At 41.3% G+C, this 17,962-nt stretch overlaps 1 protein-coding gene across 1 annotated transcript in view; it reads right to left on the minus strand.

The window, feature by feature from the left end:
* The window catches only part of OLA1 (Obg like ATPase 1), a 164,029-nt gene extending 157,489 nt beyond the window's left edge, over nucleotides 1-6,540 (minus strand). Inside the window, exons 1-2 of the mRNA XM_070358567.1 lie at nucleotides 6,339-6,540; nucleotides 4,625-4,725 (exon numbers count right to left, since the gene is read on the minus strand). Of these exons, the coding sequence (XP_070214668.1) occupies nucleotides 4,625-4,725 (101 nt within the window). The 5' untranslated portion in view covers nucleotides 6,339-6,540. The remainder of the gene's footprint in view (nucleotides 1-4,624; nucleotides 4,726-6,338) is intronic.
* Between the last annotated feature and the right edge of the window lie 11,422 nt (nucleotides 6,541-17,962).

A 17,962-nucleotide genomic window follows, 5' to 3' on the forward strand; every position in this document is an offset into this window, starting at 1 on the left:
ACATATTTGATAAAGCGCTGCTGCTGCTGCTGCTAAGTCGCTTCAGTTGTGTCCGACTCTGTGCGACCCCATAGATGGCAGCCCACCAGGCCCCACCGTCCCTGGGATTCTCCAGGCAAGAACACTGGAGTGGGTTGCCATTTCCTTCTCCAATGCATGGAAGTGAAGGTGAAGTTGCTCAGTCGTGTCCGAGTCTTTGCGACCGCATGGACTGCAGCCTACCAGGCTCCTCCATCCATGGGATTTCCAGGCAAGAGTACTGCAGTGGGGTGCCATTGCCTTCTCCATGATAAAGCACAGTTATCCAAAATATACAAAAAACTCTTAAAACTCAGCAATAAGAAAACAAACTAATTAAAAAATGGGCCAAGACCTTGACATACATCTCACCATAGAAGATATTCAGATGGCAAATAAGTATAAGAAAAGATACTTCACAATGTCATCAAGGAAATACAAATTAAAACAATGGAATACCACTACACCTATTAGAATGGCCAAAATCCAGAACACTGACAGCACCAAATGCTGGCGAGGATATGGAGCTAAAGGAATTCTCACTCATTGCTGGTGAAAATATAAAACGATACAGCCACTTCAGAAGCTTCTTATAAAACTAAAAACATACTCCTGCCATACAATCCAGCAATCATATTCCTTGGTCCAAATGAGTTGGAAATTAATGCCCACACAAAAACCTACAGATGGATGTTTACAACAAGTAGTTTTATTCGTAACTGCCAAAATTTAGAAGCAACCAAGATGTCCTTAAGTCAGTGAATGGATTAAAAAAACTATGGTACATCCAGACAATGAAATACTATTCAGCGCTAAAATGAAATGAGCTATTTAAGCCAGGAAAAGACATATAAGAAACAAATGCATATTACTAAGTAAAAGAAGGCAATCTGAAAAGGCTACATACTGCACAATTCCAATTTCATTCTAAAAAAACCAAAGTATGGAAACAGCGAAAAGATTAGTGGTTGAGGAAAGTTCATAAATAGGCAGAGCAGAGAGGATTTTCAGGGTAGTGAAACAACTCTATGAGATACTGTGGACAAAGGTCTTCATACATTTGTCTAAATCCATAGAAGGTAAAGAACCAAGAGTGTACTCTACAGCAAATTATGGACATTGGGTGATGTGTCAGTGAGGTTCATCAATGGTAACAAATGTACCACTCTGGTGTGGAATGTTGCTAAGAGGGGAAGGACATGCACATATATGGGCAGGAGGTGTATGGGAAATCTCTGTGTCCTTCCCTCAAAGCTGCTGTGAGCCTAAAAACAAAACATACAAACAAGCAAAAAACCTTAAAAAAAAAAAGTATCAGTAGTGTCCCCTAACATCCTCCAAGCCTTATACCTACAATGATATACTTGCCCAAGAAGAGCTAATTTATAAAGGGTCATTCAGGTAAGAAAAAGCAGAACAAACCTGGAAATTAAATTTCCATATTTTTGTTTTAGTATTCTTTCTACTTCACTTCATTAAAAGTGGCCATCAAAACATGTCCCCTTATCACTAAACCTACACATGGCATCAAGGGCAGAAGAACTACCCCATTCACAAATAATTACTGAGTGCCTACTAAGTTCCTGGGCTTCCCTAGTAGCTCAGTTAGTAAAGAATCTGCCTGCAATGCAAGAGACCCAGGTTCAATCCCTGGGTCGGGAAGATCATCTGGAGAAGGAAATGGCAACCCACTCCAGACTCTTGCCTGGAGAACTCCATGGACAGAGAAGTCTGGCGGGCTGCATCCCATGGGATCACAGAGTCACACACAACTGTGTGACTAACTTTCACCTTCTTTGCCACTGTCACTAAGTTCCTAACACTGCTGCTGCTGCCGCTAAGTCGCTTCAGTCGTGTCCGACTCTGTGTGACCCCATAGATAGCAGCCCACCAGGCTCCCCCGTCCCTGGGATTCTCCAGGCAAGAACACCGGAGTGGGTTGCCATTTCCTTCTCCAATGCATGAAAGTGAAAAGTGAAAGTGAAGTCGCTCAGTCGTGTCCAACTCTTGGCGACCCCATGGACTGCAGCCTTCCAGGCTCCTCCGTCCATGGGGTTTTCCAGGCAAAAGTACCAGAGTGGGGTGCCGTTGCTTTCTCCAAACACCAGTCTAAGTGCTAGAAATAATAACAATGAAGAAGAACAAGGCTATCTTTGCCTTCATGGAATTCAAAGTATAATGGGAAGAGGGCAGGGACATCAAACATTGATTAAATTAGATAACACATATAATGTGCCCAATGATAGGCATATAGCAAATAAGTGTTCAAATAAGTATCAGGTATTGTTAGCTATAAATATTACCTCGATGTTTTTAGGTAATCAGCCTTATGGCTACTAAAAAGCAAACCTTTTTATTCATCCAGTTCTCTAAAAACCAAGAGATTCTTCAGATGGTTTCTGTACTGTGCTTAGGCGCTCAGTCGTGTCTGACTCTTTGCAGCCCCATGGACTGTAGCCCACCAGGCTCCTCTGTCCATGGAGCTTCTCCAGGCAAGAATACTGGAGTGGGTTGCCATGCCCTCCTCCATCGGTTTCTGTACTAAAGGTCCTTATTTTTTAACTGTCCCCTCTCCCCAGCCTGTTTCTTGTGAGCCTATCTAGAGGAAGACATGTTCAGTCAGATTTCCCTACACAGGAACCAGCATTCCTCTGGAGAGGCAGCAGGTGATGAGAAACACCCAGAGGACCATACCTCCGGTCCACACCCAGAGCTTCATATGGCTGGGCTCCATGCAGACCCAACTCCGCCAGGCTATCCAAGCTCCTGTCCCTACTGAGGCTTGGCCATTCAGCTTGCTCTTCAATGCTTTTCTTCCAGTGTCTTTTTCTTGCTTAAAACAACAAGAATTTGTGCTGCTTACGAAGAACCCTAACTGATACAGTTAGGCAATGTAAGATCATTCTATAAAAAGGACTGTTCACAGCCAAACACAATTGCCAAATCTCATCAAACTGTGCATTATTAAAATGAGTGAATTTACTGTTATGAAGTATATGTCAACAGAACTGGAGAAGTATTTAATTTAAAAGCATAAATAACACATTTAAAAAAATATTTTAGGTTATTCTCATATATACTGACATTATGCTCTATGCTAAAAAACTCATGTAAGAAATACTTTTCCAGATGGACCATTTTACAATTTCCCTGGCAGTCCAGCTGGTTAAGACTCTATGTGCTTCCACTTCACGGGGTATGGGTTCAATCCCTGGTCACCAAACTAAGATCCCACATGCCATGCAATGCAGCCAAAAATAAAATAAAAGGAAGAAGTTTAAGATAGCCCATTTAAAGTGTTTCCACTAAAATCAAGCTGCACTGACTGCAATGAGTCTAGAATAAGAGAAGTACGTTAATATCTAAAAACTATGTCTTGCTTACTAAGTGTAATAAAGCTCACAACATACATAATGATCATATCTTGCTTTCAAGTTTATTGACAACACCCCTACAGTACTTTGCTTAATTATTTGTTTTGCTTATATTCCCACTCTCTATTTAGTCTTACTTTGCAAGCAGCCTATATCACAGCAGGAAACCCCCTCAAAATGCAAACCTCTCCAGCTCCAGTTGAAATTAGGACAGCCACACTTGTCACGCTTTACATTACAAGAATTTCAGAACTGCCTCACTTGGTCACACCATGCTGCATTCACTAGGCAGTCTCTGTGACAGGGGCTCCAAGGAACACATCAAAGAACACGGTTGTCCCACCTGCCAATCTTAAGCCTAACTCACATTCCAAAACATCTTCTGTCACCTTAACAAATCCTTAACATATTGGATTTGATACTCCTTAGTACACCCCAATCATTTCTGAGACATTTTTTGTATTTTAAGGTTAGTGAAAGGTATTAAAATAGAAGGGCAAATAATGAAAAAATAGACTTTGAACATTCAAGTTGCATGTGCATATTTATACAAAAAGAAAAAAACCCACAAATATTTCCTAATTACTGTCTCACTCGCAATAAGTGATTCACTTTAATTTTAAACATTACAAAACTCAAAATTTTATTCCCACAACTTTCAGATTTAACCACTTTATAACAAATACCCTTTTATCATACAATTTCCAATATTAAGTTCAAATTCATCACCTTCTCTTCAAGTAAAAATTCAGTCATCTTATCCCTGATCTCCCCAAGAATCTAATCAAATTTATAATGTGGGTTTTAAAACTATTTACTAAAGTATCCTACTGTATGGCCTTTGGTGACCAGACTAGGTATCCTACATAGCCAACCAGCAAGAAAATCTAATTTAAACTATTCTAATTCCACATAAATTCAGCATTGTGTCTCCCAACAGTGTTTGAGGCAAACCAGGGCTGTTCTGTCTCAACTAGACGTTTCAATTCCCACAGATTCTTCCTCTGAGTTCAGCAAAACAAACAATGTAAGTTAACTCAAGTTTCAATACAGTACTGTGTAGAAAACCAAAAATAAGATACATCTCAATGAAACCTTGCTTTGCAACATAGTAGTATTCCAGTTTCCTGGCCTCTTCAATTTAAATTTCAATTACCGCCAGAGTTTCCCTTTGTACCACAGGACCAAAATATTTACAAAAGGAAAATGTGAAAAGGCCAATATTCACCTACCCAACATTTGGTAATCCAACAATACCAATTTTCAAGGAGGTTCCAAATCTTCCAATGATTGGGGGTGGTTTAATTCCATCACCTCCCTTTTTGGGGGGCATCTGAAATGTCAAAACAAACATACACGTGAACAAAACATTTTACTATCCCCATTGACCAAAAACACATTTCATCACACAAAATATATTATTGAATAATAAAAAACAAAATGCACTGTATATATTAATTCAAAACTGACATACTTTGTTTTTCAACAATATAAACAGAAAAGTTGTTAACAGATTTGATTATGATAGTTATCAAAGCAGTCACCCCTGAAAAGTAATAGAAAAACTGATCTAAAAATATGTAGCACCAGGGATTCCCTGGTGGCTTGGTGGTAAAGAATCTGCCTGCCAATGCAGGAGACACAGGTTTGATCCCTGATCTGAGAAGATCCTACACGGTGAGGCCCAATTAAGTCTGTGAGCCACAAATATTGAGCCTGAGCTCTAGAGCCCAGGAATGGCAACTACTGAGCTCACGTGTCTCAGCTACTGCCTAGAGCCCCTGCTCTGCAAGGAGAGAAGCCACTGCAATGAGAAGCAAGTACTCCACAACTAGAGAAAATCCAGAACAGCAAGGAAGACCCAGCACAGCCCAAACGAAATTTAAAATATGTAAGTAAAATACAAATATGTGGCACCAGAAATAAAAAATAAAACGTAAGCTGCCAATCTTCCATTCAGACTGTTCACAAAACACTTTCTTAACCTGACGTGTGGTTCCATGAATGAAAGCATTTGGAAGCACAAGCACAGATAAAACTGTCAAAGAAAATCCATTCTAGAACCACTAGCAACCGAGTCACCTCCCACCAAACCATTCCCCCTTAATCTGGAACCTACTCTTTCCCATTTCGCACAGAAACACCACGTTTCACATGAAAGAACACTCGCCAACATCAAGGTCTTTCCAACAAGTTTCTTCCACCTTTGGCACTGTAGCTACGACTCCTCAGACCTCATAAGCAACGTCCGGAATCTACCCTTTGATTATTTCTAGTCCGAAATGGATTTACTAAACCTTTTTGTTTAAAGGTCGAAACTTTCTGGGTCCCTGACAATCTGGCTCCAAGTTTCTCCGCGCGGAACTGACCCCACTTCAGTACTGCAAACTGAACTTAAGAGGACTGCTAACCTCACGTTTTATAAGCTGGGAACTATGTCCCTATCTTCTGGCTCCAGCGGAACCTCCGCGGGCCACGCTGAGGCCCCGCTCATAAAGTGATAGTCCAGCCTCTGATCCTTGACCCCGGAGGCCAAGGAATCTCCCTTCTAGGATCTTAACTCCCACCAGTTGCCAGCCAAACCCCAGATCTCCGAAGCACATTTACATGAGAGGAGACTCCAGTCCCCTGGCCTTCTACCGAGGGGTGGCCGGCCGCCCAGCCAAAGCAGAGACCCTCCAAAAACCTTCCCCCTCTGGATGGGGCCACTGGCCATCCCCGCCTCGGTAGGAGGCTTTCCCTAGAACGTGCCGAGTGAGGCGTGGGCCGCTCTCGCGAGGCGCGGCCTAGTCCAACAACGCCTCATTCATCCACACGCTCCACGCCGCCAGCTGCCCTCGCCCCGTGCCGGCCACCCAGCCCTGGCCCGACGCCGGCCTCAGAGCAACGAGTCGGAGGGTCGAAGACGCGGCGGGGGCGCGCCCGCAGGCTCCCTGAGGACCTCACCGTGCTCGGGACGCGCGATGACACGGGGGTCCCAGCGGCAGCGGGAGATGGGTCCTACCGGCAACGGGAGGCGGGGAGGAAGGAGGAGAGAGCGCAGGCCCGGCCCCTCCGCCGAGCAGCACGCACGTCGGCGGCGGCGGCGGAACGGGCGGGCCGGGCGCCGGGCTGCACCTGCGCGCAGGCCGCGCGCCCCGCCGCGCCCCGCCCCACCCCGCCCCGCGCGCCCGCCCGCCCGCCCGCCCGGCCCGTTGGTCCGGCCGCCTGGAAGCGGGAGAGAGTGGGAGGAGCCGCGCGGCACCCGAGCGGGCGGAAGCTGGAGATCCAGCCCTGCCTGCCTGACCCCTGTACCCCCGAGAGGCGTCTTCCGCCCTCCCTACACGTGGGCGTCTCGGCCTGAGATCTCGGCTTCCTTCCCTGTGCTTGCCCTGCATTGCCAGTAAGCGCACATTTCAGCCGCGGGACCTCGAACCATCCCGCCTGACCGCCTGCCGGCAGACGGGTTGACTCAGGTCTAGTAATTAGCCGCGCCAGCCCTGCTTGGCTGCCAACTGAGTCATCGGGGACCACGGCCCCAGCTCGCCTTCTTTTTCTATAACTCTTCACTCAATCTGATAATGAGAAGCTGGTAAACTTTCTTAAAGGAAAAAAATAGGACTAAAGGAAGCCTGTGATCTAAGGAATCCTTCGTTGCCTTAATTTATCGTTCAGGCATTTTACAGGCACGGAATCCCTGGATGAGATTAACACAGCCAATATTCACACACATACACACACACCGTCCTTTTCCTCTGGAGGGTTAAGAGCAGGGACCTTTAGAATTTAGGAAATGTAGGTTTCAATCTGGGTTCCACTACTCATAAGAGGTTATACTGATGGTGAGTACAAAGTGTGGGCTATTTAGCGTCCTTCTGTTTCTTAGCTACCCTGTACTCAGACACCAGTTTTTATAAATACAAGGTTTTGGTGACACGGGAGCTGGACTGAGACAACTTAAATAGTGCATATGTATCATACACTCTTACGAAGTTCTACAGTCGGCTTTCACACGGCTGCTTGTGAAAAAAGAGGAACCATTACTTAAAAAGCTCAAGAATCCCAGAGAGCCCAATCTGTCCAGCAACCAGCCACTCCAATATTGATTGAAAACGTTCCCCAGCCGAGGAGTAATAGCACTGTCTTCAACTTAGCACTGTTCTTAGGCCAGATCTCAACACTTCTTCAATCTCTATATCTCTGCAATCTACCCATTCCCTTCAATTCACACTATCAAGTTCTTGAGTCAATTACCTGTTTCTCTATTTGCAGCTACCATCTTTTACTTGCACTTCGGACCACCTTGAAAGTGCCTTGACAAAGCAGGTCACAAAGATATTAGTGAGCTAGGCAGAGTTTCAGGAGTGGCCAATCGCTGCTGCTAACAGTTACCCAATAATAAGTCTCCATTTCTAACTCACTGGGTGAAATATGACTCGCAGTCACTGGGGTCAGTTCACACTCATGGGGGAGAGGATCTTACTGGCCTGGTTTAGGGAAAGTTCTACCAAAGGTCCAATCAGCAGTCATGTGGCTAAAAACATCTCTGACTGATCTCTCTCTACTAATTAAGCAGGCATGTCTCAGAGGAGATCCTAGTAGGTACATTGTATTCTACATAATAAATGAAGACTCAGTGAAACAAACAGGATGTTAAGAGTTAACACTAATGCCAAGCCTAATAAAATGACTTTGAACATAGGAAAGCTTGTCCTTGACCCTTTTGCACAAAGGGACCTCTACTTAGTACCTGTTGGGCTCAGTGATTAGGTGAAGCCTAGAGGAAAGAATCAGGAGTAGTCTAAAATGGAAATTGAGCAAAAGATCTCTATCAAAGGAAGGATGAGAATAGACCATTAGATCAGCTCAACATAAGGGTGCTGCCAAGAAAAGATAAATGGGCTGAAAAAAAGTAGAGCCCTTGGGATGGGGGTTGCGGTGGAAGGGAGGCACAAGAAGGAGGGGATATATGTATACATAATAGCTGATTCAATTTGTTGTACAAGATAAAGTAATACAATATAGTAAAAGCAATTATACTCCAATTTTTTTTAAAAGTAGACAAGAGCTCGTATTTTTCACTCTTTATTATTATTAGCTTTCAGAATTTTTCTTACCTTTCCAGTCATCAGTCAATGACCAGGGATCAAGTGAGTTGACCAAAGGTCACAAAGGATCTAGGAAATGGATGGAGGTCAGTCATTTATCCCCCACCACCCCATACAGTAGCTCCGTTGGAAATTCAGAGATTTACTGATCTTATACAGAAACCTAAGGGCAGGAGACAGGAAGACTTTACAGAGAGAAGAAGAGAAAGAAAGGAGGAAAATGGAACAGTGACACATTCATCATAGGCTTGCAAGGCTGGGCTACACCTGTGGGCCAACCTCATCCACATCTGTTACAGGTGTAACAGATAGAAAAATAATAGTAATAACTACACTAAGAGGGAAACTGTCCTGATAATAACTTTAGAGGGGAAGGGAACAGCTTGTAAAAAATATAAGTACCTTGGGGGAGGGGGGCAGGGGGAATTGAGGACCTATTGGTCAAAGGTCTAACAAACTTGTAGTTAGAAGGTAAATGAGATCTGGAGATCTAACATACAGCATTGTGATTATAGTTAACAATACTGTATTTTATATATATATAATATATATATGTATTTGAAAGTTGCTAAAAGACTAGGTCTTACATGTTCTCATCACAAAACAGAAATAACAATTGTGTGAGGTGACAGAGGTGCAGTGAAGAACAAGACAAATATGGCCCTTGCCCTCAAGGAGCTTGCAGTCTAACAGGGAAGGCAAACAAGTAACTATACAAATAACTATCTAAGAACTTGATAAAAAAAAATCTATAGAATACTTAAGTGCTTTGATTACAATTTCACAATTTAAAATACACCATTACCAGGACTTCCTTGGCAATCCAGCAGTTAAGACACCATGCTTCCCTGCAGTGGGCACAGATTCGATCTTTGGTTGGGGATCTAAGATCCTGCATATAGCACAACTTGGCCAAAAAATAGGAAAAAACTTTGTTAATAAAAACTAAATAAAATACACCATCACTTTGACTTTCATTTACTTGTAGGACTTCTGATATTATGTTCCAGACAGTGTATGATCAACCCCTTTCCCTGTTCCATTACCAGCAGTACTCAGACCCAGTCAGGCATCAGCAAAGAAGCAGATTTTCAATTTTCATTCTTCCACTTGACAGATCGTGGTTTTTGAATCTTTGAAATTTGACCATAAGTTACCTGTGAAGTAAAACATGTTTAATCATCTGCCCTGTATTCTGGAATTGCTCATAGTGTTTGAAAGAATGCTGATTGATTAAGGAGTCCAGCTATCCTCATAGAAACTGCTAGAATTTTGTTATCTAATGTCTATCGTAATTCATGGGTAAAGATTTAGGAAGTCTTTTTTCTTTTTTCAGGAAGTCTTAAAAGAAGATTTTACATACTATTTTCCCAGAGGCAACAGAAAAAGATATATGCTAAACTAAAAAAGTACAGATACTATTAAAGCATTATGTAGGATACTTTGAGCTGCAAGTAATAGAAATTCCTATTCAATGGAAATTTGTCCTATATAACAGAACGTCCAGAGAAGAAGAACTTCAGGATTGATGGATTCTGTAGCTCAACACTATTTTCAGGGATCTTGATTCTTTCTGTATCACAGCTCTGTCTTTTCTGGACATCCTCTGGTTTCATCTTCAGGCTAACAGCAAGAAGACTCCTGTGGCACTTCTAGGCAACACATCCCAAAATGACAATATTCAGGGAGGGTAAGGAAAATAAACCATTTCTTCTTGTAACTCTTTCTTAGAAAAAAGGAAATGGATCCTAGAAATCCTCTAGCAGACTTCTTCCATTGGGCAAATTGAGGTCTCATGCCTATACTCAAACCAAACACTGGCAGGGGAAATGGGGTTAGCCTGAGACCATTCGGCCCAACCTTGGGCCTGGAATATAGCTCAGCTTCACCGGAGGCACCTGACTGTGGATAGGTCTCTGGGCAAAATCAGGGTTGTATAAGAACAGGGCACCTGTGTCCACATATACTTCCTGAACCACTTTTCAACATAACAGCTTGAATATAGAATGATAATTCTGAAAAAAATTAGTGGCATTGGTGGTCATCTGATTAAATGTACATATTGTAATAGATATTGGTATACCTTGTTCAATGAGAAAACACAAGAAAATTGATCATCTTCTGATAACATAGTGGTGTTACATAAAGAGAGCATGTGAAAATAATATTTTTTATTAACCTCTGCAAGATACTTAAAATTCCAGATATGAGAAGTGAAATTACTTACCAAAATGTATCATGAATCCCACCAATTGAACTGGAAGTTGGGGGATCTTGCCTGTAAGTTACCAAACTGGTGGCCTCTCATAGTAGCACCAGCTCAGGATAATATTCACCTTCATTACACTGTTGAACCTGTGTGGTTCATTTCAGCGACTATTTGTACTAGTCAGCATAGGACAGATTATAATACAGTAACAGATTACTTCAGGGACTTCTGTGGTGGTCCAGTGGCTGAGAGTCCACACTCCCAGTGGAGGAGCCCTGGATTAGATCCCTGGTCAGGGAACTAGATCTCATATGCCACAACTGAGAGTTCGCATGCCACAACTGAAGATCCTGCATGCCACAGCTGAAGAGCTTGCATGCCACAACAAAGATCAAAGATTCCTTGTGCCACAACTATGACCCAGCATAGTCACATAAATAAATATTTTTTTAAAAAGACAACTCCAAAATGTCTGGGGAAGAGGAAGTCACAGAATAAAATAATTCTCTTACATAAAGTCCCCTGGAGCTCTGCTAGTGTTGTCCATGAGTTGGCTCAGTACTTGCAGGCTATTTCGGTCTCTAAATCCTTCCATTTCAAAGTGCTCCCCCCACAAAGTGACATTTCATTGGCCAAGTGAAGTCACATGACCACATCAACCTTCAAGGGGCAGAGGATCCTTGTACCTAGCAGTAGAGGAGAATTAGATACTAACAAATAGTGATAATGCCTGACACAATATATTCATAAAGATTCACAAATAGATTCTATGAAGGATGTTCTTTCTAAATCAATTTTCTGTTGTCACTATATGAAACACAGCCATCAAGGGTGCCCTTCTTTCTAAATGATTCTTATGAAGAAGTCATGACTGATGTCCCTTTGGCGGTGCCTGTTCATCCCATGGCCCCTTCCTTCTAAGAATGATTCACTCCCTCTCCAAACTGAGGGGGCAAGCCTAAACCCTCCTGTTTATAGCACATGAATTTTAGCCTCAGGAGATTGGACGAGCGGTGGGTGAAAGCCCAATCTAAGCTGGGCTATCTAGATTCTCTTTCTCTTGAGAAGTTGGACACAACATAGCAATAATTACTATCAATTGCTTAAAGGCAACATAGAATCAGGGCTATGTCATACACTTTCTTGACAGTTCAGACAAAGCTCTTTGAAAGAAAAAACAGGCAAGCAGGAAAAAAGCAGTAATCAATCACCCACATGGTCCTTTAATCACAAGTTCTGACTTTAGGGTCACAGTCTAGTCCTCCTAAAGTTCTGTATATTTTCTGAATTTGGACTCTGTGAAATAGCTCTGTATTCTACCAAGACTTTCATCTTCTGTTTAAATTGGTTTCCAATGGGTTTCTATTTTTTACAACCAAACAATGGTTGCAATAGATAAAGCAAAGAACAACTGATACTGTCCTGAAAATAATTCATGTCTGTTAGGGGTCCATTGATCCAATGTTCCTCTTACCTGTAGTTTTAAATTATAAAACTTTATTTCCCAGAGTGTGTTCTGTACAATGGTGATCCTCTACGCTCTATGGAACCACAGATCTAGGATCGGTTAAGTTTTAGAAGGTGGCTTCCCTGGTGGCTCAGACAGTAAAGAATCTGCCTGCAATGCAGGAGACTCAGGTTCAATCTCTGGGTCAGGAAGATCCCCTGGAGAAGGGAATGGCAATCCACTTCAGTATTCTCGCCTGGAGAATCCCATGGACAGAGAAGCCAAACATGACTGACCAGGAGTGCTGTATCCTGCATCTCCCTTTGGGAGACTGTAATATACATTAGTATATTTAAGGATCTGAGAAATTCCACAATAAAGAGACCTGTCAAGTCTCCATATCCCACCATTACCTGCATTTTCATACAATACACATTAAAATCTCTGAGACCATGTGCTCTACGGAATCAACTCTTTGGAAGTTGATATTAAATAGTAATTTAGGAGGAGTCCTTTTTCTGCAGCAGAAACCTGTTGAACAATGCTTTCTTCCCTTGCTTTTTTAACAACTATGTAGTGACAAGAAATGATTATTTGACAAGGAAAAAAAAAAAAAAATGAGTACCAACTAAAGAAAGCATTGCTCCCAGATGTCTGACTACCAAGATGAAACTTAAAATTAAGAGTCTTGTGCTTTATCTTACTCTAGATGAGAAAATGCCTTTTCAGGAGAAGGGAAAGATCTCCAAAGAGTGGGATGAAACATGTATGTTTTCTTGAGTGACCTTTGAGATTACTGATGAATCTCCTAGAGGCTATCTTTGGGTTATCCTGTCCTACAGTTGATAGGCAAAGCCCTGACTAAGATAATCACTGTTTTATATTACCTCTGTGCCTTATTAACAGGACTTTAAAGACTACTCAGTGCTTTGGCTTCCTGGCCAGCTGAAGCAATACCAGCTCAGGTTGGATCTCCTTGAAAGTTGAACCAGATTACACACAATGATCTGAGAATCAAGAGAAGAAGTAGCACTGTACTCACAATCATCTTCAAGATCGAATGATTTTCTTCTGCTTCCATTTCTGTCCTTCTTAGGTTTTTAGGTAGAGAATGAAAATAGTTACTATCTTCCTATTGCTTATCTTACTAACCTCTATTGGGTGCCAGATACCATCCTTACATTTTACATCTGGGACCTAATATACTAACTGTACAGGTAAGGGTTGTGCTAAGTCGCTTCAGCCATGTCTGACTCTCAGCAACCCCATGGACTGTAGTCTGCTAGGTTCCTCTGTCCATGGGATTCTCCAGGTAAGAATACTGGAGTGGGTTGCCAGGCCCTCCTCCAGAGGATCAGCCCTCCTCCAGGAGATCTTTCTGACTGAAGGATAGAGCCCATGTCTCTTATGCCTCTTACATTGGCAGGCAGATTCTTTACCACTGAGCCGCCAGGTAAGGGTTGCTGCTGCTAATGCTGCTAAGTCGCTTCAGTCGTGTCCGACTCTGTGCAGCCCCATGGACGGCAGCCCACAAGGCTCCCCCATCCCTGGGATTCTCCAGGCAAGAACACTGGAGTGGGTTGCCATTTCCTTCTCCAGTGCATGAAAGTGAAACGTGAAAGTGAAGTCGTGTCGGACTCTTCGAGACCCCATGGACTGCAGCCCACCAGGCTCCTCCATCCATGGGATTTTCTGGGCAAGAGTACTGGAGTAAGGGTTACTATGCCCTTTTGTAGCTAAGGACACCAAATCCATAAAAGGTTAGGTGATTTTATTAGCATTCATTATTAGGCAATAACCTAACTACCAAACCAATTCCATCTGATTCCACATGCACTTTCTATTTAAACATGTCACACAACAGCCAAATAATGTTTCACATTTAGCAAATGATGCAGTCTGTCTAACAGTATAGATGAGGAATAAAGGGGTGTATATATGTGTGTTTGTGTGCCCGCATGTCTATGTATGCTTTTAAGTGGAGCAAAAGATTAACTCAAATATTTCACGTAAAAAAAACTGACCTCAAAGGGAACTTCTGGCTAGGATTTCTTTTTTTAATCATGAATATTTCAGTCAGTAAATAGAACTATTAACATTATTGGAAGACATCTTCAGTGTATCTATAGGCTTTGATATTCAAGGACAAACAAGAGCCTGGAAACATTAAGGCTTCAGTGTTCATGACATGACCAGGATTATTTAAATTGATGCAGTGATTAAAATGTTTTGTCAGGGAACAGTTTATTCAGGGAATCCTGGATGAATTGCTGTGAAATCATTGGTGAACTATTAAATGATGCATATAAGCAGGAAGATGAGGTCCCAGAACTGTGCTTCTTCCCATTTCATCTGTCTTTGAACTTCAATTCTCATTACAGCTTGAAGAAAAGTATTTTCTAATGATGCTTATAAAATAAACAAAGAACGCTGCCTGACAAAGTACTGAGAAGACTGTTTTAAAACAAATAAGCATAACTGTATATCAAGTCGGTGACACAACCACACAAAGAGAAGAACTGTTTTAAGTTTTTTTATAACATAAGACTTTGACTATATATTCTTAGAAATAGGTATTCTAAGGACAAAAAGGTAAATTTTTAATTTCTTCTAGTAGTCTCATGAAAACTGATAAAAAAAATACTGGTATCATTTTGAAATTATTTTATGAATATCATAGAGCAAATGATTATGTTAAATGTGTTGGGATCAAAAATGTATAAAATGAGCCCACAATACCTTCTACCTGAGAGGAAGGAAGTTACCAAAGACTGTTGGGATCATATCAAAATGACACAAAAGTCAACTTCCTCTAGGCTTCCTCCAGCCAAATATGGAACAATTTAACCATCCAAAGTAAAAATTATTGAAACAAATTGAAACATGTTGAATGTATAAAATCCATGCATTCATATGATATGAAAAAGATAAAGAAAGATAATTAATTACATAAATACACAGAAAGTTATTGGTCACCATTAGAAGTAGTTAGGGCATTGTATGAGCTTGGTAGAGCTGCCATAATAAAGTGCCATCTAAGTGACTTCAACAACAGAAATCTATATTCTCACAATTCTGGAGGCTAGAAATCCAAGATCAAGGTGTCAGCAAAGTTGATTTCTTCTGAGGCTTCTGTCCTTGGCTTGCAGGGGGCCACATTCCCCCACTATCTTCACGTGGCCTTCCCTCTGTGTATATCTGGGTCTACGTTTTCTCTTCTTATAAGGATACCAGTCATGTTGGAGTAGGGACCACCACAATAACTATGTTTTAACTTAATTACCTTTTAAAGACTTATCTCCAAACACATACTGGGGGTTAGAACTTCAATGTATGAACTTGAGGAAGGACACAACTTAGTATTGATATAACAACAGGCACCAAGTCCTTACTTTGAAAATTAAAAAAAAAGAAAAAAGAATTTATTCTGTCTGTCCCATATAAAATACACTAAATATCCCTAATTAAGGAGGGGACTCCTGTTACTAAATGCAAACAAAATGATAGAAAAACACTATTTTTGTGGTATAGGCAGTGCTCATTAATGGATGATTAAACTATTAAGGAAAAAAGGTTGATAGTACACTTTTTAATGATTAAGCTATTACCACTTGAATCTACCAATCAATGTAGCATCACTAAAAGTAGGATAACCAGACATTACATGCCTGCTGAGGTGATGCAACATAACCTACATGGCACCACCTATGAGATATTCTTGCTTAAGAAGCTAAAACTGAATTTAATTGAACCTTTAGTTTTAACTTTAAGTTTATAGGAGATATAGTGGATGGGGGACAAGTTGAATTACACTATGAGGAAGCAGTTTTCCAAATCCAGAAGGTAAGATATTCTACAGGGTAATTAACCTGATTTTATCAAGTCAACAGCATGAGTATGCAGGTCAGGAAGCAACAGTTAGAACTGGACATGGAACAACAGACTGGTTCCAAATAGGAAAAGGAGTACGTCAAGGCTGTATATTGTCACCCTGCTTTTAACTTCTATGCAGAGTACTTCATGCGAAATGCTGGGCTGGATGAAGCACAGGCTGGAATCAAGATTGCCGGGAGAAATATCAATAACCTCAGATATGCAGATGATACCACGCTTATGGCAGAAAGCAAAGAACTAAAGAGCCTCTTGATGAAAGTGAAAGAGGAGAGTGAAAAAGTTGGCTTAAAGCTCAACATTCAGAAAACCAAGATCATGGTATCCAGTCCCATCACTTCATGGGAAATAGATGGGGAAACAGTGGAAACAGTGGCAGACTTTATTTTTTTGGGCTCCAGAATCACTGCAGATGGTGACTGAGGCCATGAAATTAAAAGATGCTTACTCCTTGGAAGAAAAGTTATGACCAACCTAGACAGCATATTTAAAAGCTGAGACATTACTTTGCCAACAAAGGCCCATCTAGTCAGGGCTATGGTTTTTCCAGTAATCATATATGAAGGTGAGAGTTGGACTATAAAGAAAGCTGAGCGCCGAAGAATTGATGCTTTTGAACTGTGGTGTTGGAGAAGACTCTTGAGAGTCCCTTGGACTGCAAGGAGATCCAACCAGTCCATCCTAAAGGAGATCAGTCCTGGGTGTTCATTGGTAGGACTGATGTTGAAGCTGAAACTCCAATACTTTGGCCACCTGATGCGAAGAACTGACTCATTTGAAAAGACCCTGATGCTGGGAAAAATTGAGGGCAGGAGGAGAAGGGGACGACAGAGGATGAAATGGTTGGATGGCATCACTGACTCAATGGATATGAGTTTAAATAAGCTACTGGAGTTGGTGATGGACAGGAAGGCCTGGCGTGCTGCAGTTCTTGGGGTCGCAAAGAGTCGGACACGACTGAGTGACTGAAATGAACTGAACTGAACCGATCAGCATGAGAAAATTAAAAAAGGAAAGACGACTGTTCCAGATTAAAAGAGTCACAACAAAATAGAATGTATCGACTTTGTTTTAATCCTGATTGAACAAACCAACCATAAAAAGTGTTTTTGAGATAATCAGAAAAAAATTTATCATTATCAGTGCAATGATATTAAGGAAGTAGTGTTAACTTTTAGGTGTGATACTATTATATTTTTTAAGTCTTCATTTTATACAGAAGTATTTAAGATACTTCTTAAATTATAGAGAAATATCAGACATTTGTTTTTAGAAAATAAAGAAGAGAAAGAAAGAGGGAGAAAGGGATAAATGATTGATATGGCAAAATGTTGATAATTGTTTAAACTGCTAGACCAATAGTTCTCAAAAGGGATCTCCCAACCAGCAGCAGTAGCATCATTTGAGAATCTGTTAGAAATGCTAACTTCTTGGACCCACCCCAAACTCACTGGATCAGAAATTCTGTGGACAGGGTCCAGCAATCTGCAGATTAACAAACCGTCCAGGTGATTCCCATGCAGCTGAAGTTTGAGAACCACTTCGGTAGAAAAAGTGGGAGGAGTCTGAGAATTTTAAATGTTGAATATTTTTCAGTACAATTAAAAACTGTCATTATAAAAAAAAAGTTAAAAAAAAAAGTATTTGTGGTATATGCAAGAGTCTGAAGGAAAATGTAACTACCTCCAGGGGTTTGTCATAACATAAATAATCCTAAGAAGTAAATTGTAGAATGTGTGAATTATCTCTCAATAAAGCTGTTTAAAAGAGACTCTGTGGTTCTCCTTGAAGGTGACTTTAATATTTATTTATTTATTTCTATTTTAATTATTTCTTTGACTGTGCCAGGTCTTAGTTGCGGCACACAGGATCTTTAGTGGTGGCGTACGGGATCTAGTTCCTTTACCAGGGACCAAACCCGTGTCCCCTGCATTGG

Source organism: Bos mutus, chromosome 2 (genome assembly GCF_027580195.1).
Source record: "Bos mutus isolate GX-2022 chromosome 2, NWIPB_WYAK_1.1, whole genome shotgun sequence".
NCBI classification, from domain to species: Eukaryota; Metazoa; Chordata; class Mammalia; order Artiodactyla; family Bovidae; genus Bos; species Bos mutus.